The 19,757-nt window shown below is 34.6% G+C and overlaps 2 protein-coding genes and 1 long non-coding RNA gene across 6 annotated transcripts in view; 1 reads left to right on the top strand and 2 right to left on the bottom strand.

The window, feature by feature from the left end:
• The window catches only part of LOC130421320 (uncharacterized), a 503,144-nt gene that overhangs the window by 109,102 nt on the left and 374,285 nt on the right, over positions 1-19,757 (bottom strand). The gene's annotated exons all lie outside the window — the stretch shown is intronic.
• LOC130421315 (uncharacterized) lies at positions 269-6,830 on the top strand. Of its 4 annotated transcripts, XM_056749134.1 has the most exons (10): positions 1,291-1,496; positions 1,578-1,776; positions 2,627-2,752; positions 3,817-4,180; positions 4,757-5,077; positions 5,200-5,502; positions 5,652-5,732; positions 5,828-5,857; positions 5,993-6,073; positions 6,171-6,830. In XM_056749134.1, exons 4-10 carry the CDS (start codon positions 4,120-4,122, stop codon positions 6,233-6,235), a joined length of 942 nt encoding a protein of 313 aa, XP_056605112.1. In that variant the 5' UTR covers positions 1,291-1,496; positions 1,578-1,776; positions 2,627-2,752; positions 3,817-4,119; the 3' UTR covers positions 6,236-6,830. The 4 variants fall into 4 exon arrangements, with proteins under 4 accessions (XP_056605113.1, XP_056605112.1, XP_056605114.1 ...); XM_056749135.1 differs by lacking the exons at positions 1,291-1,496; positions 1,578-1,776 and adding an exon at positions 269-368; XM_056749136.1 differs by having other exon boundaries at positions 1,291-1,691.
• Positions 12,625-13,570, bottom strand: LOC130421372 (uncharacterized). The gene is made up of 3 exons (XR_008906796.1): positions 13,537-13,570; positions 13,173-13,241; positions 12,625-12,991 (listed from the first exon to the last, which is right to left on the bottom strand). It is a non-coding gene; the product is annotated as an uncharacterized LOC130421372 (long non-coding RNA).

Genomic DNA, 19,757 nt, shown 5'->3' with positions numbered 1-19,757 from the left:
GATCTTCTCTATCCCATGATCCTTCAGTTTCAGCTTTATCTGAACAACACAAACCTGTATTACTGAATACTGATGATGTTGAGTTATTATATGAACATGAGTCAGAACCAGAGGATGAATTCACTATTAAAATGTATTTACTGTCCTCCAGACAGTGGCGTAGACAGGGGAGGGGCCATGGGGGCACTGGCCCCTCCTGAAAACTGATTGGCCCCCCAGTGTGCCCCCACCCTTCTACTTGTCTGTCACTCAAAAATTCAAATCAAATCTTTCAGCTTGTAGTAGAATAATTTATGATTCCGCGTCGCGATGCTTCTCAACGAGGACCAAGAATAGCAAACTGTTTTCCAACGGAAAAAAAACACACGGTAAGTTGATCTATTTTATACAGCTTATTTTCTTTCGATTAGCGAGTTGTTGCAGTGCTAGAGTTTGGTAACGTTACCGTCTTTCAGTGTTAGGACAGACCAGGCTCGATGTATTCTCTGAGAGTATTGTGTATAATTCTGATCATATTCTGTGTACTATGGGGCTTTTTATTTACCCCGATTATAAAGAAGTATTCATAGGAATGTTTGTAACAAAGACGTGTTAGTAGATCAGAAATCACATTAACTTAGAGATGAGTATTGGAACGATAAGATTGTTTGAATGATATAATCAATACATTTATGCATGATTCTTGATTTTATGAACTATTTTAATCATTTTCAGTAATACAAAATCCAGGGATGGTGTGAAGGCCAGACCCAAATAAATTATAGCACAGCTCATTTTTGAAAAGCCAGATGGCACAACTTATTTTTAAAAAATTAAGTCAAGGTTGAGATTCCACTATTAGACATGAAACCTTGTTGCCTAAAGATAATGGTGGCAGACAAGGACAGTTAGGATGATAAAAAATAAGAGATAACGGGTAATTACCTGATTGGTTCACCTTTGAAAAGTTTCACTATAAGTAGAGGCTGGAAAACACCAAGTTTTGAGATGTTTTGGGGACTCTCACTTTGTTTGACTTGTACAAATAAAGTTGAAACTTTGACACCTGGACCTTCCTTGTCTGAGCAATTTTTTGAGCTTGAAGATCAACATTTTCCACAACAAGAGCAGACCAACATAATGCTAATAATTACATCTAACGTTACTATGCTCCTGAGGCTGAATGTAACAGGGTTTTCCTGCGTTATGATTTTTTTCCCAGCCGATAAGCAAGTGATATTGCAAGCGAGGTGCCGAAACAAATCGTATGATGTTTATCTAACGCTCAACACTTTAAAAGCTAACGTTACGTTAACTTTCAGAGGTGGAGGTCTTGAGTTACGTTACTACACTCTAAATAAAGAAAATTAAGTTACATGACATTGACTTCGAGTCTTGAGAACGAATATTCTAAAGTCTCGAACCGCATGCCTTGATAATGACTTGTTTTTTGGGGGTTTAAACATTTTACCTGTTTTTAGTTTATAATTTTCCAGCTGGGCTGGTTGTGATAAAAGGTAAAGTTTTTGTCATCCGCCAATAAAACCATAGCATTTAAACAAATAGTAATTTCCTCCTTTTTACCTCTGTTATCTCAGGCAGTGTAACAGGACGTAAAGGCAGGGAGATATTCAGTATTTTTCTGCAAAGAAAGTGCCAGCCAGTGCCAGCCAGTGAGGGAGAGTCCGCGTGATGGTTTAACGTTACACACAGTGAGTTCAGAGCCTGCCTGCTCAACAGGAGACCTCTTGGTTCAGGAAGATTTGAGCATAAATCAGAACAGCCCTGTACACCCAGGTTAGTAGACAAGCTAGAAAGTGGACAGTGACTAGTGACGGGTCGTTCGTGAACGATTCGAACGAATCTTAAATGTGACTCGGGAAGAACGGGTCGTCTTGGAAAGTGATTCGTTCAGTCGCGCATGCGCATTGCGCAACACGCTCCGACGTTTAACAAATGCAATCAGAGCCGGAAAGAGAATTGATTTGTTCACCTCCCGAGTCTTCGGGTTCGAGTCGTTCGGTCTTTTGTAATGTGACGTGACAGCTTTGGACAGAGAAATTAGCTAATTTACAACCTTCCTAACAAACGGGTGAATAGCCTAGTCCTAGTGTTTGTCTATTGATAGAAAGGACAGTGAAATGACAAATTAATCAAGATAAGAGGTGAGGTGAGCTACTCATAGACTAAATACCCATGTATACAAGTAATTCATCTTTTCTGTTTATTGTAGCATTATAGTTTTGTATTTGTTGTTATGTGATATTAAATAACGTTTGAATAAGTAGTAGATTTGTTAAGAAAAGTGACATGTAACATTTTAATTATACTTTGCTTAAATGAACGAAAGGAACGATATGACTCGAAAAAAGATTCGTTCCTCTTGATGAACGAGACTCAAAGGTCCGAGTCAATAAAATGATCCGAACTTCCCATCACTAACAGTGACATGACTTTGGTAGGCTGTATTCAGGGCTACGCATTTATTTATATAACAGAAGTCCCTATATTGATATATTGGTACTTTAGTATATTGGTAATTTCAGTATCATACAGAAAAAAATGCACTCCTGATTGTTATTGTATGAATGCATACAGTTATGTAGTTAAAATCCTTGTATTTTACTAATATGCCTTTGTGTTATAGCTGTCTCTAGGGATGAAACAGATGAGAGTGAAAGTGATGTGAAAGAGATGGATACTTGTCACCCACCTTCAGAAGTGTAATCTGAGCTTCCACTTACTTCTGATACTGCTCTTACTGGACCTGATGGTATGTCTTTTTTATTTTACATGTAAAATAGCCAATACATAATTGCATTAAGGAACTGTTGCTAACTGTGTGTCTCATGTGCCTTTGAAACAGAAAGTTTGGGGGTAGAATTGTTGCATATTACCAAATAAATAGATTAAGATTCAAAAACAAATGTAAAGAGATTCACAAAAGTATATCAAATTCACAAATAAATAGATTAAGATCCACAAATAAATGTAAAGAGTTTCCCAAAAAAATATAAACTCACAAATAAATAAAATGAGATTTGCAAATAACATTTTTTTTTACAAATGTTTTATTATTTTACAAACACAACTCTGCCTGGCATTTATTTGTGAATTGCTTTCTGTGCATTTGTAAATCGCTTAATCTATTTATTTGTGAATTTGATATACTTTTGTGAATCTCTTTACATTTGTTTGTGAATCTTAATTTATTTATTTGGTAATATGCAACAATTTTACCCCCATAGAAAGTGCCTCTGATAATTGATTCCCATTTCCTAATGCTTCTTCCCAGACATTGGATTATTTTATTTATTACAGTTTTTCTTTCACTTTTGTAAAGTGATAAGTTAATATAAATTGTATTTTATTGTTTTGATTTAGAGCAGTGAATAACTGCTATCAAAAGATAATAGGGTATCACTGTTTATTGCTGATTTTAAAGCTTACTGAACTTGAAATGATTTGGATATCTACAGTTCTACATAAATACACAACATAAGAATGGCCCCTCTATATTAATTGTGGCCCCTCATGTGCCCCCCAGTTGAAAAAATCCTAGAATCGCCCCTGGCTCAAGAATGACCCATGTCACAGGGTTTTCATAATTATGTTTCCCCATGTGGTCTGTGATTAAGTGTAAACCGTTCTTCATTCATTCAACATCCAAGGATTTTTTCTGATGATATTATCAGTGGACATATTGATATAATCTGTGACAGAGTTAGTGTGTTCATTAATGTCTGTGTCTGCTGCATCATGGGTAATCTGTGGATCTGTGGTTTTGAAGAAGTGTGGAGATGACCTCACTCATGTTCTGCATTTGTTTGCATGCAGACAGAAGAAGAATGGAGAAGTGATCATCTCTGCTTGGTTGAATGAAGTTGGAGAAAACCTTTTTCAAGTTAACCCTGTTAAAGTCTCTGACAACAAAAGTCATAACTGATCCCTGTGTCCAATTATTTTAAGACAACAGAAGTATTTTACAAATATTACTAAAGTACAGAATTGTAGGCCGTTATTGTGTCATGACTCAGTCGATGAGAAAAGAGGAAATGAGAAACACAGGAAGAGTTACAAATGTTCTCATGAAGAACTATAAGTAGATGATGAGAAGAGACTCAGTAAGAGAAACACAACATGACTGAGAAGAGTGATATATGTCTGCTGGGACTGATCCTTCTCTCTTCACTATTCACAGGTAAACTATACAACACATTTATTTCATCAGATTTCATTTCATTACTCTCACTGACATTCTGACAAACATGTTCAGTTTCATCTCATGTCACATATATCATAGAGTTCATGTGTCTTATTCTCACATTCAAAAGTCTGATGTCAAGAGCGATGATAGAGGAACTAGATCACATGATTTACTGTCAAATCTTCTGATTTATATGATGTAAAAATAATCAAAATCTATCTGTCATTAAAGCAATAAGCCACAAGAAGCAGTGGGTTACAGTGTATTTTATAACAGCTAAGGGCGTTGTGGCACGACACAAAGTTGAGTAAAATACACTGTAAGCCACTGCTTCACGGGGTTCTTCCATATGCTTAGCAAGGATTCATAAAATAAAGTAAATAAAATGATATAAAGGTTATGTTGTGCAGTCAGCTGTTATAAATTGAGGTATTTTATAACGGCTTAGATCTCCGCTCAGCCAATCAGAATCAAGGACCAGAACTGACTGTTTTATAATAAGAGATAAATATTAAACTGTTTGAATATATTGTGATGTATTAATATGAATGATGTCATCTGCTGTTTCAGGTGTGAGTGAAGCAGAAGTGACTCATGTGTTCATCAGTTCTGGTGAAAGTGTGTCTCTGTCCTGTAATGATGCTCTTCATCAATGCTCCTCAACTACATGGATCTACAGTAATTATACAAGATCATCTGAAGTAGAAGTGTTTACTGGAGGAATAAATAAGAATAACACAGAGAGATCTGAGAGACTGAGTCTGACATCTGACTGCTCTCTCAACATCTATAAAACAACACAACATGATGGTGGAGTTTACACATGCAGACAATATGTGAATGGACATCATCATGAACCTGATTCACGTGTTAATCTACATGTTCTTCATGGTCAGTGTTTCTCTTCATTTATATGAACACATGTTTAACTTCAGATCACAGTTCTCTTTATCTCTTGTGTTTTCACTGAAACTCATGAGTACTGAGAGTGTGTTGTGTGATTTGTGTTTCAGTGTCTTCATCATCATCATCACAGACTGAGATAAGAGCAAACACATCTCTCACTTTCTCCTGTCAGCTGTTTACATATGACTGTGATTATGAGTTCAGTTATTATGGATACCAGCTGTTGTGGATGAATCAGACTGATGTTGATCTACAGACAGACTCCAGATATCAGATTAGATCAGATAAACTCTGTCTCATCTCTCTGACTACAACACTCGTGAATGAAGACGACAACACAGAGTTGAGATGTGTGCTCAAACACAAGAATGACATCAAGACCTCAGTCACATATACTGTCAGATTTACAGGTAAGACATCACTCTGACAGGAGTGTCCTGAACTCAAAGTGACTTCAGTCATTAAACTCTGTACTGATGATGAAGAAATGACATAAACATGAAATATGATTGTGATGTTCTACAGTATGATGTCTCTGAACATTCATCATCTTCTACAGATTCAAACAAGATTCTAGTGACCACCACAAACCCTGAGAGATTCTCAACTCTTAACACACCAGAAACTACACAACAACAAGGTACATTATCGGCGTTTGTGTGTGTGTGTGTGTGTGTGTTTTGTGTGTGTGTGTGCACATTATGACTCATCTAAACTAAACTATGTTTTTTACAGCATCAACTACAACATCAATAATAATAAGAGGTATGAAGTGTTGATTGTGATCCATGTGTCCTGTTACATAAGTACATGAGTGAAACTCTCACTGAACTCATCTTGTGTTTGTTTCTCATGTGTTTGAGAGTTTGATGGATTTAATGGTGTTCTTGTGTCTTCTAGTGATTCTAGTGATTGTTGAGGTGTCAGTGTTTGCTGCTCCTACTGTCATTCTTCTTCAGATCATCTGTGCAGGAAGAGCGCGTGAGTTTTCATCATCATCATCATTCACAGTCACCTGAAACAATCCAGAAAACAAACAGCAGAACTTCATCACTTTTATTGACTTTTATCTTCTCAGAAAACAGAAGAAGGACTCAGAACACTCATCCAGAAGACACAGTGATGTCAGCAGTTTTGGAATAAAATCTCAAGGGCACCTCAGTCGTAAGCCACCGGCCCTAAGAATTGAACCTGCAACCTTCTGGTCAGAAGTTCGACTCTCTAACCATTAAACCACGACTGTCTGTAATATCTTCTTTTCTCTATTAATGTGATAGTTCATCCACAGATGAAACATCTTTCATCATTTACTCACCTTCAGTAACCTGTATTTTTTCCTTTGTACACAAAAGAAGATATTTTGAAGAATGTGGGGAAGTAAACAGTTCTGGGTCACCATTGACTATAGTAATCTTTTGTTTGGTTACACACATTCTTCAAAATTCTGTCTTTGTGTTCAGCAGAACAAAGTATTTTACACAGATTTGAAACATCTTGAGGGCGAGTAAATGATGACAGAATGTTCATTTTTTTCGTGAACTATTACTTTAAATATGTCAACAGAGTCTGACGGTTTGTGTAACTGCATGTGTGTTATTGCATTTGTGTAGCGTAGTTAAATTGTGTGTTGATTTATATCTGTTAATTCTGGCTTAAACATGTTTTGATTTTGCATAATAGCTGAATAAAATGTCTGATAATGATCTCTGTCACAGACTCAGATGCTCTGTTAGCCACGCCCCCAGCACCAGACCTCACCGCACACTTCAACATACTATTATGACACACAAACTGTTCCTCATTCACTCATTGTCAGGACTCAATAGCTGTGTCCCAATTCATAGTAAACAGTGCACAGTAAACACGGCTCTGTAAACTCTTTTGGGGGATTTATTAACTTTGTGGGGACTTCCAGAAAGCCTAAAAACTTATATTAAAGACAAATAATGTGGAAAGAATATTTAACACAGAAGATAAATAAATACACAAATACTTTAAGAGAACAGATGTATATAAACAACAGAATTACACTTTACTGCAGCGGCTTTTGTCAATGTTGTGTTTCCAAAGTACATCTCAACGCACGCTTCATTGATTTAACCTGGAGTAGATGCAGACACATGTTGAATGAGCACCTTACAGCAATAACAACAGCTTTAAACAACGCTTCAAGTGCAGAAATACATAAGAAACTTCATTTACACGCAGCTCATCGGAAGAGAAAAAGTCAGAGACTCAGAAGTGTCTGTCTGCTCCCGCTCAGTGTTTGAACTGCCCATCAGATCCACCAATGATAAATAAACAACAATAATACATACAACTATTTATAATTGCACATAGGATGAGATGTATACAATATTTATAAATCATGGAGGCATATTAAACATCTGAAATTGTATTGTAGTTTTGCATTTTCTGTTGTTTCACATCACGTATCACTAGTTGTATGAGAACCACAGTTTGAGGAGACGTGTGAAACCTTGAAGCAAATAAAACTGTAATCTACAGTGATCAGACACACACAGACATCAAGAATATGTGTCTGAATCTCAACAGTGGTGAAAATCAACAGACTAATTCAGATTAACAGATCAACTACAACACAGGCTGGTATTCATGGATGAGTTTTCTACCATGATGTTACCCAGCATGCATTGCATTATGAAGTTTTCTTTTGTTGATTGTCACCATTGTTGAGATTCATACACTGATTCTACATGTCTGTGTGATTATAAACAGTGGTTTGAGATGCTGTACAAATAAAGTAAATGCAGGACCAGAATTGCTGATATTGATATCAATACTTTTAGAAGAATTCACTTGAATTTACATTTACTTTACTTTCCATTTACTTTCCGTAGATGTTAAAACACGGGACATAATTTAAACCAAATAAATATATTTATTTATTCATTTATTCTTGTAATAGAATTTGCAATCATGAACTTTGCACCAAATTATTACTGGAAAATAGTAACAATAACAGATTAACAGAACAGAAAACCGACATTTCATAATGGGCAATCGTTGGTCTGATGAATGTTTGGAGACTTATCATTTTGACTGAGGTCAGTCAGAGTTTCATAACTATACACAGTCTGGCTGTATGTGTTTATTAGTCTTTGAGCACTGACTGTGTACTTCTGACTGTGTACATCAGGGGTCTTCAACTTCTTTTCTTTGAGGACCAGATTCCAAAAGAATAAATAGGATGCGGGCCAGTTCCCATATCATAATTTCTTTTATTTTGTATTTCTGTTATTTATTGCATTTGTTCCTTTTATACTGTTTTTGTTGCTTTTACTTACAGATCATATATTAAAGTATGCACACAAATATTGCATCCAGTATATAACTATTCATGATATTTAATCAAAGAGATAGTGTCTTTATAATTGTATTTTATATTGACTAATACACTGAATGAAATTGCTGTTTATTTACTCACCCCAGTCCCCCGATACTTCCAAGATATGTGTGGTATTGTTTTTCTCTAGAAGATATTTATGAAGATATTGAATTAATGAAAGTTAATGAAAGTAAAAAATGCTCATAAATTCAGCAGAAAAGTTATCTCCGCCCCTTGATGTTAAACTGGCGTCTAATAAAACGAATCAATCGATCTGTGCAAGAAACTTTAACACTATTATCAAATCCTCAGGTGAATGACAATCACATTCATGTGCCCCACACATTTATAAGTGCAGATCTTTTGAAGTGTAAGTTCTGGAGGAAGATGAACATCTGTTTTCATTAACAAAGCTTTTTAAATCATACATAATGAATGCAGTAATAACAACAACATTGTTTTTTCCTTATCTGAGACAACAGTTCATGTGGTGTAGTTCTCTTCCTGCAGTTAATTTTCAAAGTTTCTTCGATCAAATCGCTTTATAAGATGGAAATCGAGCCACCGAAATTACTTTCGTATTGATTATAGCAGTGTTTTGGATTTAAAGTCGTGGCGTCTCAGGACGTGCATTTCTGAAAGCACAACATTCTTAAAGTCTATGCAGTTATTAGAAATGTTAAGGTGGGTTTGGTAAAGATGATTGGCGGGCCTGTTGACCAGCCCTGGTGTACGGTACGAGAAGGAAGCATCTTTTCCTTGATCAGTTATTCTTTTATTAACTTCACTCAATAGAGAAACTCTTTAACAAAATAAAGGAACAAAATAAAGGTTTAATACTGCCTTCAAAATGACCAATGTGATCAAATACAGACAGACAGGTTAAAATAACAGATAAACATCTCAACAAATCTACAGTTTATGTAACAAATATAGCCATAATGAATTTATGCTATAAATATTATAGTATAAAAATAGTGCATATATTTATAATATTTATGTATTTAATTAAATAATTAATTCATAGCGTTTATAGTTTTATAAACATATAACCTATAAATAATTTAATTTGATGATTTTTATCCCACACTTTATACATTGAAGCAGATTTAAGTCTTCTGTGAAGAAAACTCAGATTTATAAAGTTCTTTTACAGTCAAAAACTTTAAGCTTGTCGGCCGTTTCCATGGTGACTGGTGAGATCTGTGATCCATTGACAGTGTCTTCATGTTGTTTCTGTGAGCGTGTTAACTCTGAGTATCTTTAGGGAGATTAAACAAACTCTTCTCAGGTGTTTTTAACAGACAGACCCCGAGTAAACAAGTTTGGGTTTATCAACCAAGAGTTCAGAGTTTAGCTGACGGTAAGTTAACCTGCTTTCTGGAATACACACCAGCACTGGGAATCATAGATCCACAAATTATTCAACAAAATCACATTTTCTTGTTTAAAAGTGTGAAAAACAATTCAATTGATTTTTTCTCATGTTTCATGTCATTCTACATATGTAAACCGGAGCAGACAGTTTGTGTCTATTACTGATGTTTGGATGTCTTGTCTTGATGCTCAGAGTCACTGCAGACAAGTTTGTGTCTATTACTGATGTTTGGATGTCTTGTCTTGATGCTCAGAGTCACTGCAGACACTACACAGATCTGACCACCGTTCACACTCAAGCTGAGAATGACCTGCTGCTGACCATGATGTGAGGATTTTCAAGAGCATGGATTGGTCTTTTCAGAGACTGATGGAAGTGTTCAGATGGAACAAACGTCTGCATGTCCTCCATTAACTGTCTGTCTAGTATACGTGACATAACTGGTCAGAAGCGAGCGTGTGGTGCTGTAGGTCCTGATGCTCTGATAGATGATCAACATGCTCAACAGCCCTTCATTCATCTGCAAACAGAGTGAGTGAAATCTATAAATCTCAAATGATCGTGATATTGCGCACAGCTGAACAGTTTCAGATCTCCTCCTTTCAATAATGTGTAATTTATGTTATTGATATATGAGATAGCACCTGTCAACTTCCAAATCCTTTACGAGTGGCAAGAATGACGTATACTTCCAAAAACCAGCAGCACTTTGACAAGCAAAAGTGTGTTCGTCTGCTCAGACCCTGACGTGACGCCTGTAGCACTTTTACACATCAGAGACCGTTATTATAAATATAAATGTTGACGTGTATTTTTGCGTACACACATTTTATAAATAAGGCCACTGGTGATATAAATCTGACACCATAAGTGAGCACCTTGAAGTTAAAAAGTCTTCAAATTGATGTTGAACAAAACTTATTTACAAATAGTTTTACTTTTTCATTTTAAGATTTTTTGGCAATCCATGAGCCTCAATGTATATTTGATAAAATCACTTTGAAATTACATCATTCATTTTGAGTGTGTTGTGTTAATAATGTGAAAATACTGTGTGATACTAGAGCGTGAGTTTAATGTTGATGTCCAAAAGTGTTCTTATCCCAAATACTATTGCAAGTATTGAAAGAGAAATGACTTGATCACAGAAAAAGACTCAAGATCCCAACTCAAGCAAACACTGATCACAATTATTTTATTAAATATCAAAAATGTCATTAACATTGACAGAACAACTTTTAACATTAATTCAATGTTTTTTTCTGCTCTCTGGGTAACCTTTAATTTTTAGATCTAGCTTTATACACCGTATTGTCTTCAGCGGATACATTCTGTGTTACTGTTTTAATAGTCAAAAGGACATCAGTGTGTTGAGGTCAAGTAGACGTCAAATGTTTGACATCAGTCTGATATACAGTCAAGGTGCCGCTGGGAAGCATTAACTGTATAAAATCCAACATAGTAATCATTTATTTATTTATTTACTATTAAAGAGTAAATATGCCTCATATGCCTCAAATATGCCCCACAGGCTTGTGTTGTTCAGATAAAGCTGAAACTGAAGGATCATGGGATAGAGAAGATCACAACAGTGACATGGAAACTGCAGCCTGATGAAAATGTTTTCACACCAAAACTTGATTGTGAAGAAAAGAACTGAAGTTTCATTTTGAATATTTAACTTCACGTAGCACATCGGTGATCTGGGATAAATCGTGACTTATAATTCATACTGTAAATTTCACTGATACTTTAAACTTTTATTCTAAAATCTGGGAAATTAACAGTTATATAACAGTTAAATGATGATGTTGTGATTATGTGCTGTTGTGGGTTGTGAAGTGTGAATTCAGCATCTACTGCTACATGAATGAATCATAAACTGTGTTAATAATTAATTAAAACTTTAACTTTCTTTTAGAAATCTTATAATGAACATTTACTGATGTGTGTATTATAGTTTTATTTATTCTGCTTGATTTTTATTTTATTTTAGTGACATGATTTCATTCTGTTGAGTCAATTTTCATAGACCTGTGAACTAAAGCTTTTGAAATCATTTGTATTCTTTCTCTGATCATTTGTTGTTAATGAACAATCGTTTTATTGATGTGTAAAATAAGATGCTGTCGCCATCTAGTGATTAAAATGTTTTCCTCTCAATGTTAATATTGGCGTAAACATTTATTGAATTAATGACATTGGCAATACTCAACTAAAGGAAACATTGCTCACTATAATTGTGACTTTAAATTAAACTTTTTAATCATATAGTTAAATTATTTAGGTTATTTGTTTACTATAAAGCCTTTAAATTAATTATTTAATTAAATATATAAATATTTTAAATATATGGACAATTTTTATACTTTAATATTTCAAATATACACTTATTATGTCTATCTTTGTTACATTAACTGTAGATGTGTTGAGATGTTTGTCTGTTATTTTAACGTGTCTGTCTGTATTTGATCACATTGGTCATTTTTAAGGCAGTATTAAACCTCTTTTTTGTTCCTTCTCTGTATGTTCCTTAAATAATATACTTTTTATTTTTTAAACTGATTTTGCCTTGTATCAGCTTTATTAGCAACAGTTGCTGGTGTAGTCATATTAATGGAAACTACTACATTGGTCATACTTTGGAAAGAAATTGTGTTATGCTTTACAGTACACTACACAATGTATGATAATTCATTTGCAGCAGAGGATGAAGTTCTGCTGGGACAGAGGTCTAAAATGTTAGGCCCATACATAAATACATTATAATGTCTTAACATTTCTTATGGGGTTCTTCATTTAAGATAAAAAGTCAAACTAAGAAATCTGTTTCCATGACACTACACCAATTTGATCACGTACACTGTTAACAATACATATGAAAATTCATCAGGCGTGTTAGGATTCATTAACATGTGGACAATGACATCAAATAATAAACAAACAGACAACAAACAAACATTCCAAAGCCAACCAAAAATACATCAAATAAATCAAATCTGCACTTGAGTTTGTTTGTCAAAGGAAATTTAAGTTTTGTTTAATTATGTGTGTTTGTGTTTTATTTGCGAGTGGTTTTGTTCAGGGAGGATTAAAGCTCTCTGCAGGCGTCTTCAGGTTCAGTTTTTCCTCCTCTGATGACGGCATAAGTCACATCACCAGCAGACTGAACCTGAATGAACATTACAGAAACCATCACACATGTTTAAACACACAGATTTATTAAAGCAAGATTATACAAATACATATTTATGAGACTGTATATCATGAAGATATTGCAGCGCATTAAATCATGTATGTAGTTTGAGAGTTTAGAATGGAGGGCGGATGTAATGTTTGTAGTTTCTACTCACAATGTTGTTCTTCAGTTGTTTTTTACTGACAACGGTCACCTCAGAATAAACCACATCATCTTTCTGCTCCTAAACATCAACACAGATATAAAGGCTGAAAAACTCTCCACTCACTGTTTGTTAGACAGACTATAGTGAGATTCAACAGATATAGTTGTGACGTTTGAAATCACTGTGTTTTATTACTCCTGAGAACAAAGTCTTCAAAGATTGATTTTAAAGTCATGTTTAGAGGACTGTTAAGATAGTATAAAACAAATTAAAATGATGCTGATATAAACCAAAGAACAATTAACACAGTGACTGTAAATATTCACAAATCTCATGAATCTTTGAGTTTATAGCAGATGAACTGTTTACTAACATGTGTGATAGGAGTAGAAGGAACGATGTTGATGGTCTCATATGTTCCATTATTGTCATTCTTAGATGTGATCTAAAGGAAAGGAAATGTACAACATCACAATGTATCAGATTATTTTTATCCAACATGACTTATGATGATATCTCACAGATCAAGCCGTTACTTTACTCACCACAGAGGCTCCAGACAATCTCCGATCTAAAAAAAATAAACATTTCTCGTTGCATTTTAATCATTAAATAGGTCAGCAGACACAGAATGTTTTTCAGGCATACATGGCCAGTCAGTCAACACAGTTAACAGGTGAGGTAACGCGATGATCATGGTCACACCATTCTCATACTGTGACATGCTGCAATGCATTATGGGTAACATCATAGTTCAAAACTCATTCATGACTCCCAGCATACATTGCAGCATGAGCGTCTCAGTTTATTCTTACCATTGTTGAGGTTCATACACTGAGTCTTGATGTGTTTGGGTCTTAATTATCACTTGTTGTGATGTTCATGTTTATATTATTATGCAAGACTCCTTTGCATTACTCAATATAACAAATGTGACCCTGGATCACAAAACCAGTCTTAAGTAGCCTGGTAACTTTTTTAGTAAAAGCCAAAAATATATTGTATGGGTGAAAATGATCAATTTCTCTTTTATGCCGAAAATCATTAGGATATTAAGTTAAGATCGTATTCCATGAAGATATTTTGTAAATTTCCTACCCTAAATACTTAAAAACGTTACTTGTGTGAGTGGATGGCCTGCTACAGCACCCCTGATGGACAACTTTAAAGGCTTTTTTCTCAATGTTTAGATTTTTTAGCAGCCTCAGATTCCAGAGTTATAAACGTCTGTTTTTCCGCCACATATTTTCCTATCCTTAAAAACACATACATCAAAAGAAACCTTATTTATCCAGCTTTCAGATGATGTAAAAATGTCAATTTCGAAAAATTGACCCATAGGACTGGTTTTGTTGTCCAGGGTCACAAATGTGCTCTTTACAATAAACTACGGAGATGTAGAAGGGACGTGCACACACAATATTTTTGTGTACTCATGAGTTACTTTGAATGTGCCTGTTATGCATAAAAAGTCCTTTAGATGGCACCAGATTAAATGAAATGTAGATACTGTGCAAGAGTTGGGAGGGGATATTTGATATTTGAATTATAACACGCATAATTCTATTAATATATGTATAAATGCATGAAGACAGTATGTTTTAAAAGGTAAATTCTTTAATACTATTACTGCATAGGCTATAATGTATGGGAATATTCCAGGACTTAATAGGACTGTGGTCTCGCTGAGACTAAAATAGCTGCCCGGAGGCGTTAGAAACATGGCCACCAAGCACCAATACTTCCCTAAATGGACCCACCAAGCACCAATACTTCCCTAAATGGACTTTGGTCATTCACAGCTGTAGAGCTGCTGAGATTAGAGATAAACAGCATCTGATTTAAAGGGATACTTCAGCCAAAAATGAAAATTATGTCATCATTTACTTGAAAGAATGATTATAACCAAACAGTAATTGGACCCTATTGACTACTATAGTGTGAAAAAAAGACTTTATATTTTAAACAAAAGAGAAGATATTTTGAAAATGTAGGATAGCAAACAGTTCTGGGGCACTTTTGACTTCCTACGATGGTTTTTTGTGATTTTTTTTAACAACAAGAGAGTGAGTAATTCATGACAGAGTTTTCATTTTTAGGTGAACTTTCCCTCTAGGGAGAGCTTAAACCAGTAACAAACAGGAGCAGAAGAATTTTTTTCTGATTATTAAAATGTCAGAAACTGTATTTCGATGGCCTCTTGAAATTAGCATATTCTAAATAACCTTAAATTTGTGCTGTAAATGGGATTTATAAACTCACCTTTTCTTTTCCTATAAATCACACAAAGAACAGCAACAGTAAGTAGAAGAAGTAATGAAACGATCACACCAATAGTCACTGTATGAGAGCTGGTCACTGAGAAGGACAAATCAGAAAATGACAAATGCACATCACTAAAAGTGAACAATGACTTGAGTTTGTGATCAGCCCCTGAAAAAAAAACAGCTCAGTCATAACCTGTAAACAAAATGTTGTTAGTTAACTTTAATTAAAAGAATATTGATTTGGTGAAAAGTCTCCATTATGCTGATCAGTGTTTTCTTTAGTTGGGCTCTTGACTCTTGGCTTACTATTTTGTGTGTGTGTTTATAAAGTACATTTGTTATGATGATGCTAATGAGAATCTAATCAAATGGTGTAGATTGTTATGCCTTTATTCGGCAAGTTGCCATTTTGGTAACTTAATCTGCCAATCTCTACAGGGTTTCCATGCCTCTCTGTGAGTTTGTGTAAGTGCATGTATGTCTCTTAGGCTGAATCCGAAATGGCATACTTCCTTACTATATAGACGGTAAAAAGCAGTAGGCAATCGAATAGTATGTCCGGATCGGCAGTATTCACAAAACAGTAGGTGAGAAATACCCGGGTGAGGGACAATTACTCGTGAGATTAAGACGTGTTGTGCTAATGTTGCGTCCGAATAGCTCTCCTGTTTCTGTCAAGTGGTTGATATCCTTAGGACAACATTTAAATCAACCAATCAGATTTCAGAAATTTTACAGTTTATTTTAAGATAAATCTTCCAATCAGGATGAGACCATGGTTTTTCACGTATCATTTCCCTCTGATTTTAGGGGTAAATTATGGTTAGGGTTTGGTGTGGGTCTAGGTTGTCCTTAGGTCAACAAAATATGTTGCCCTGAGGACATCATCCACTTGGCAAAATCAGGTCGAGAGGGTCAAAATACGCCTGCTTACCTACTGTGTAGCAGGAGAAATCAGTACTTGAACAGATTACACTATAAACAAATTGTTGACTCAACTAATCATTCTTTACTTACTAATTCCACAGAAATGTTATGCTGACTCAATTGCTTTCCATCAAAGAGTTACTTGAATTGATATTTTCTAGTTGACCCAAACTTGTGTAGTCCCTTGGACCAGTCAGACATGCAATAACTTGTTAAATTTCTTAAATATAACAACAACACCCCTCACCCAACCAGCAAACTAGTCACCAGGGTGTCTACCCCCAATCCTAGGCAGGAGCAGATCTCTGGTGACCATAGCAACCCACACAAAATCATCAACATAATGTATTATATATATATAACAGTATTTTACGACCGAATGGAATGTAGGGAGCAGAACTCGCTTTACTCACTTTGGGGAGAGACATACAATCCTAAACAAATCTCTATAGAAATGTTCATATATTCATTGATAACCTTTCCATTTATTTATTAGTTCTTGTTGTTATGTCTGTTTTAAACATAAATCCAAAGTATCCATGAATGTGTGTATTACAACTAGAATTATTAGATTTGTATTAACTCATTTAACCAAGATGATATTTAGATCATGTTTGGTGTCTATGAGCTACATTTGTTATTTCCTGATGTTTGTTGTGTTTTGGTAACTCTTTTCATATTAGTTTTATAAAACTCTTCGAAGTTTGTGCCAGGCTGCGGCCTTGTCTTTCCAGATACAGATGCTCTGCATAAAAATGGTTCTCACTCCCAACCAAGATCGACTGGAGCCTTAACAAACTCCATCAGGACACTTTCTTTCTTTTGATGGGCAATACATGCAAGTATCATACTTAGTCTTATTAATTAATCCTTTTAACAAAAGTGCTTTACAAGAAGAAACTGATGTTTTGTTCAAGCTATTGATCTTCTGAATATCATATACTGCCATAAATCCATGCTCTGTTCATCTCTCTGCTTCAACTTTACCTTCGTCCAATGCTAAACTGTATGTGTGTGTACGTTAGATTAATATGTGTCTAGTCTAGGTAACAAAGTCCTTTTTTATTTCACATGTAACGTTGTTTGTAGTTCATACTCATAATCCAGAGTCCCTAAACATGCCGATTCTTGCTACCTGCTCGTAATGCTAATTGATTTCCCCAAATCATGAATTTTGATCCAGATAAGTATAATTGATCATAATCACGTGATTTCACCCCAATTTGGGCTGATATTTGTTTCCCTTACAAAGACTGGTGGAGAAAATATAACTAACAATTGGGATCAAAGCTCATGATAATTCTTACAAATTTGGTGAAGAATAGTGTTTAAATAATACTGTTCCTCATTGAATGCCCTAAACTTGACTCGAACTTTAAAAAGTTTGTTTGTTCAACTAGTTTTATATTTCATTCAACTAAAAATGTTCAATTAGTTGAACTTTTGGAAAGCTCAATGGTGTGAACTTTTTAAATGAATTTACATTATTTGCTATATATGTAATATAAACAAAGATTAAAACTAAATCAAAACTAAAATACGGTATCAAAAAAAGTTTGTATACCAATACAATAGTTAGGCAATAGTATTTATTAATGTTGTCAGATGTTTGTAAAACAATACACAGTGATCTAGTGGGAAACTTAAACTTATTAGCGTTTGTATTATTTCTAAATGGAATATATTTCTTTATTTTCACTGTGAGCCTTATTGCTGCTAAAATAAGTGGCACCAGCATAGTGCTTTTTGCATTTATTTATACATTAATATATACATAACACATTTATGTGTCTCATATTTTTAAATGTATAAACATTTCGGAGGGGAAATGACCATACACTGGAGAGAACCAGATATTGTAAATTAATTGACCTTGATTTCCCCCAAAAAAATAATTTACTTTTATTGTCACAAAAGTTCAAAAGTAATAACACTCCAGGGTTGAAATTTTGAATTTCCAAGCATTTCATTGAGTGCCTTATAAAGGGTTAAAATATCCATCATGTAGCTTGATTCAATGCAGTGATCTGGATTGTGTACTGAAAGAATGTTTTTATGTCTGAGAGTTTAATAGCATTTTGATGTTTAAAAAATATTTCTGAAAACAGGCTGTGAATAAAAACTTACAGTGATTATTCATGTTTGTGTGCTTCAATGTATGGAAATCAATAACGGTGAAAATCGACAAAAGAGAACGTCATGCTGCAATGCATTCTGGGACTCATGAATGAGTTTTATTCTTTGATGTTACCCAGCATACATTGCTGCGCTATTTTTTGTTGTTGATTGTCACCATTGTTGATATTCATGTACAAATTAATGTTGTCTGTGTGTGATTCCAAACTGTGCCAAGAAAATGTAACTCCAATAATACATAAAACACCGAGAAAGATATATGTAAGAATGTTAGCAATTTTCAATTCTGTGACATCACTGACTGCCATAGTAGGAAAAATGTAATGGTAGGCAAAGGAGCCCCAGAACTGTTTGTGTTCCTAAATTCATCAAACGATCTCTTTCGGTGTTCAACAGAACATATTTTTTCCTACTATGGTAGTGGATGATGTCACAGAACTGAAAAGTGATTACATTCTTACAAATATCTTGCTCTGTGTTTAACAGAACAAATACATTTATATAGCTTTGAAACAACCTGATGGTGAGTAGATGATGAAAGAATTTTGTTTGGGGGGTGAACCTTTTAATGCATGTTAAGTGTTAAAATACTAAGTAGTATTTTGTAGTTCAAATACATATTTTAAATACATTAATTTTAAATACTACTCATCCCTGTCAATAACTGTGAAATTACAGCACAGTAAAGTAGTAGCCAATACTATCCTGTAGTATCAATGTGTCATATTTTACATTATGTGGAGATGTTATTTGGTGGACCTTCACAGAACATTCAGGACTTTCTCTGACCACAGGCAGCAGGCTAACAGGTACAAACAATAGAATCAATGTTAAAAATAGATTCTTTTTTTCAATTACAGTTAATACTATTAATGTTAAATTTCAACAAACCACAATGACTGTGTTTACTTCAGTTGTACTCTTGACTCTGGACTTTCATTGTGTCTATACAATTTCCTCGTTCAAAACATGTGATGAACAACGTGTTTCTATAAGAAGACGTGTTTGTTTTTAAAGGATAAAATAAAAAAAGATTACGTTGACAAAATTGGCTTTTTATGATATGATATGTGCAACAGTAAAGTGAAGATTCTTTAAGTAATACTGAGATTCATGCTGTCATGCATTACGAAAATGTCCTTTTATAAAAAGTGGAAAACACTGTTACAAAATAATTACTGTCACACTTCAACATCAACAGTCATCACACAAAACTCAACAATGGTGACGATCAATAAAAGAAAGCTTCAAATTAGTTTGACGT

This window comes from Triplophysa dalaica, chromosome 5 (assembly GCF_015846415.1).
Source record: "Triplophysa dalaica isolate WHDGS20190420 chromosome 5, ASM1584641v1, whole genome shotgun sequence".
Classification (NCBI taxonomy): domain Eukaryota; kingdom Metazoa; phylum Chordata; class Actinopteri; order Cypriniformes; family Nemacheilidae; genus Triplophysa; species Triplophysa dalaica.
This window is presented reverse-complemented; position numbering and strand designations above follow the sequence as displayed.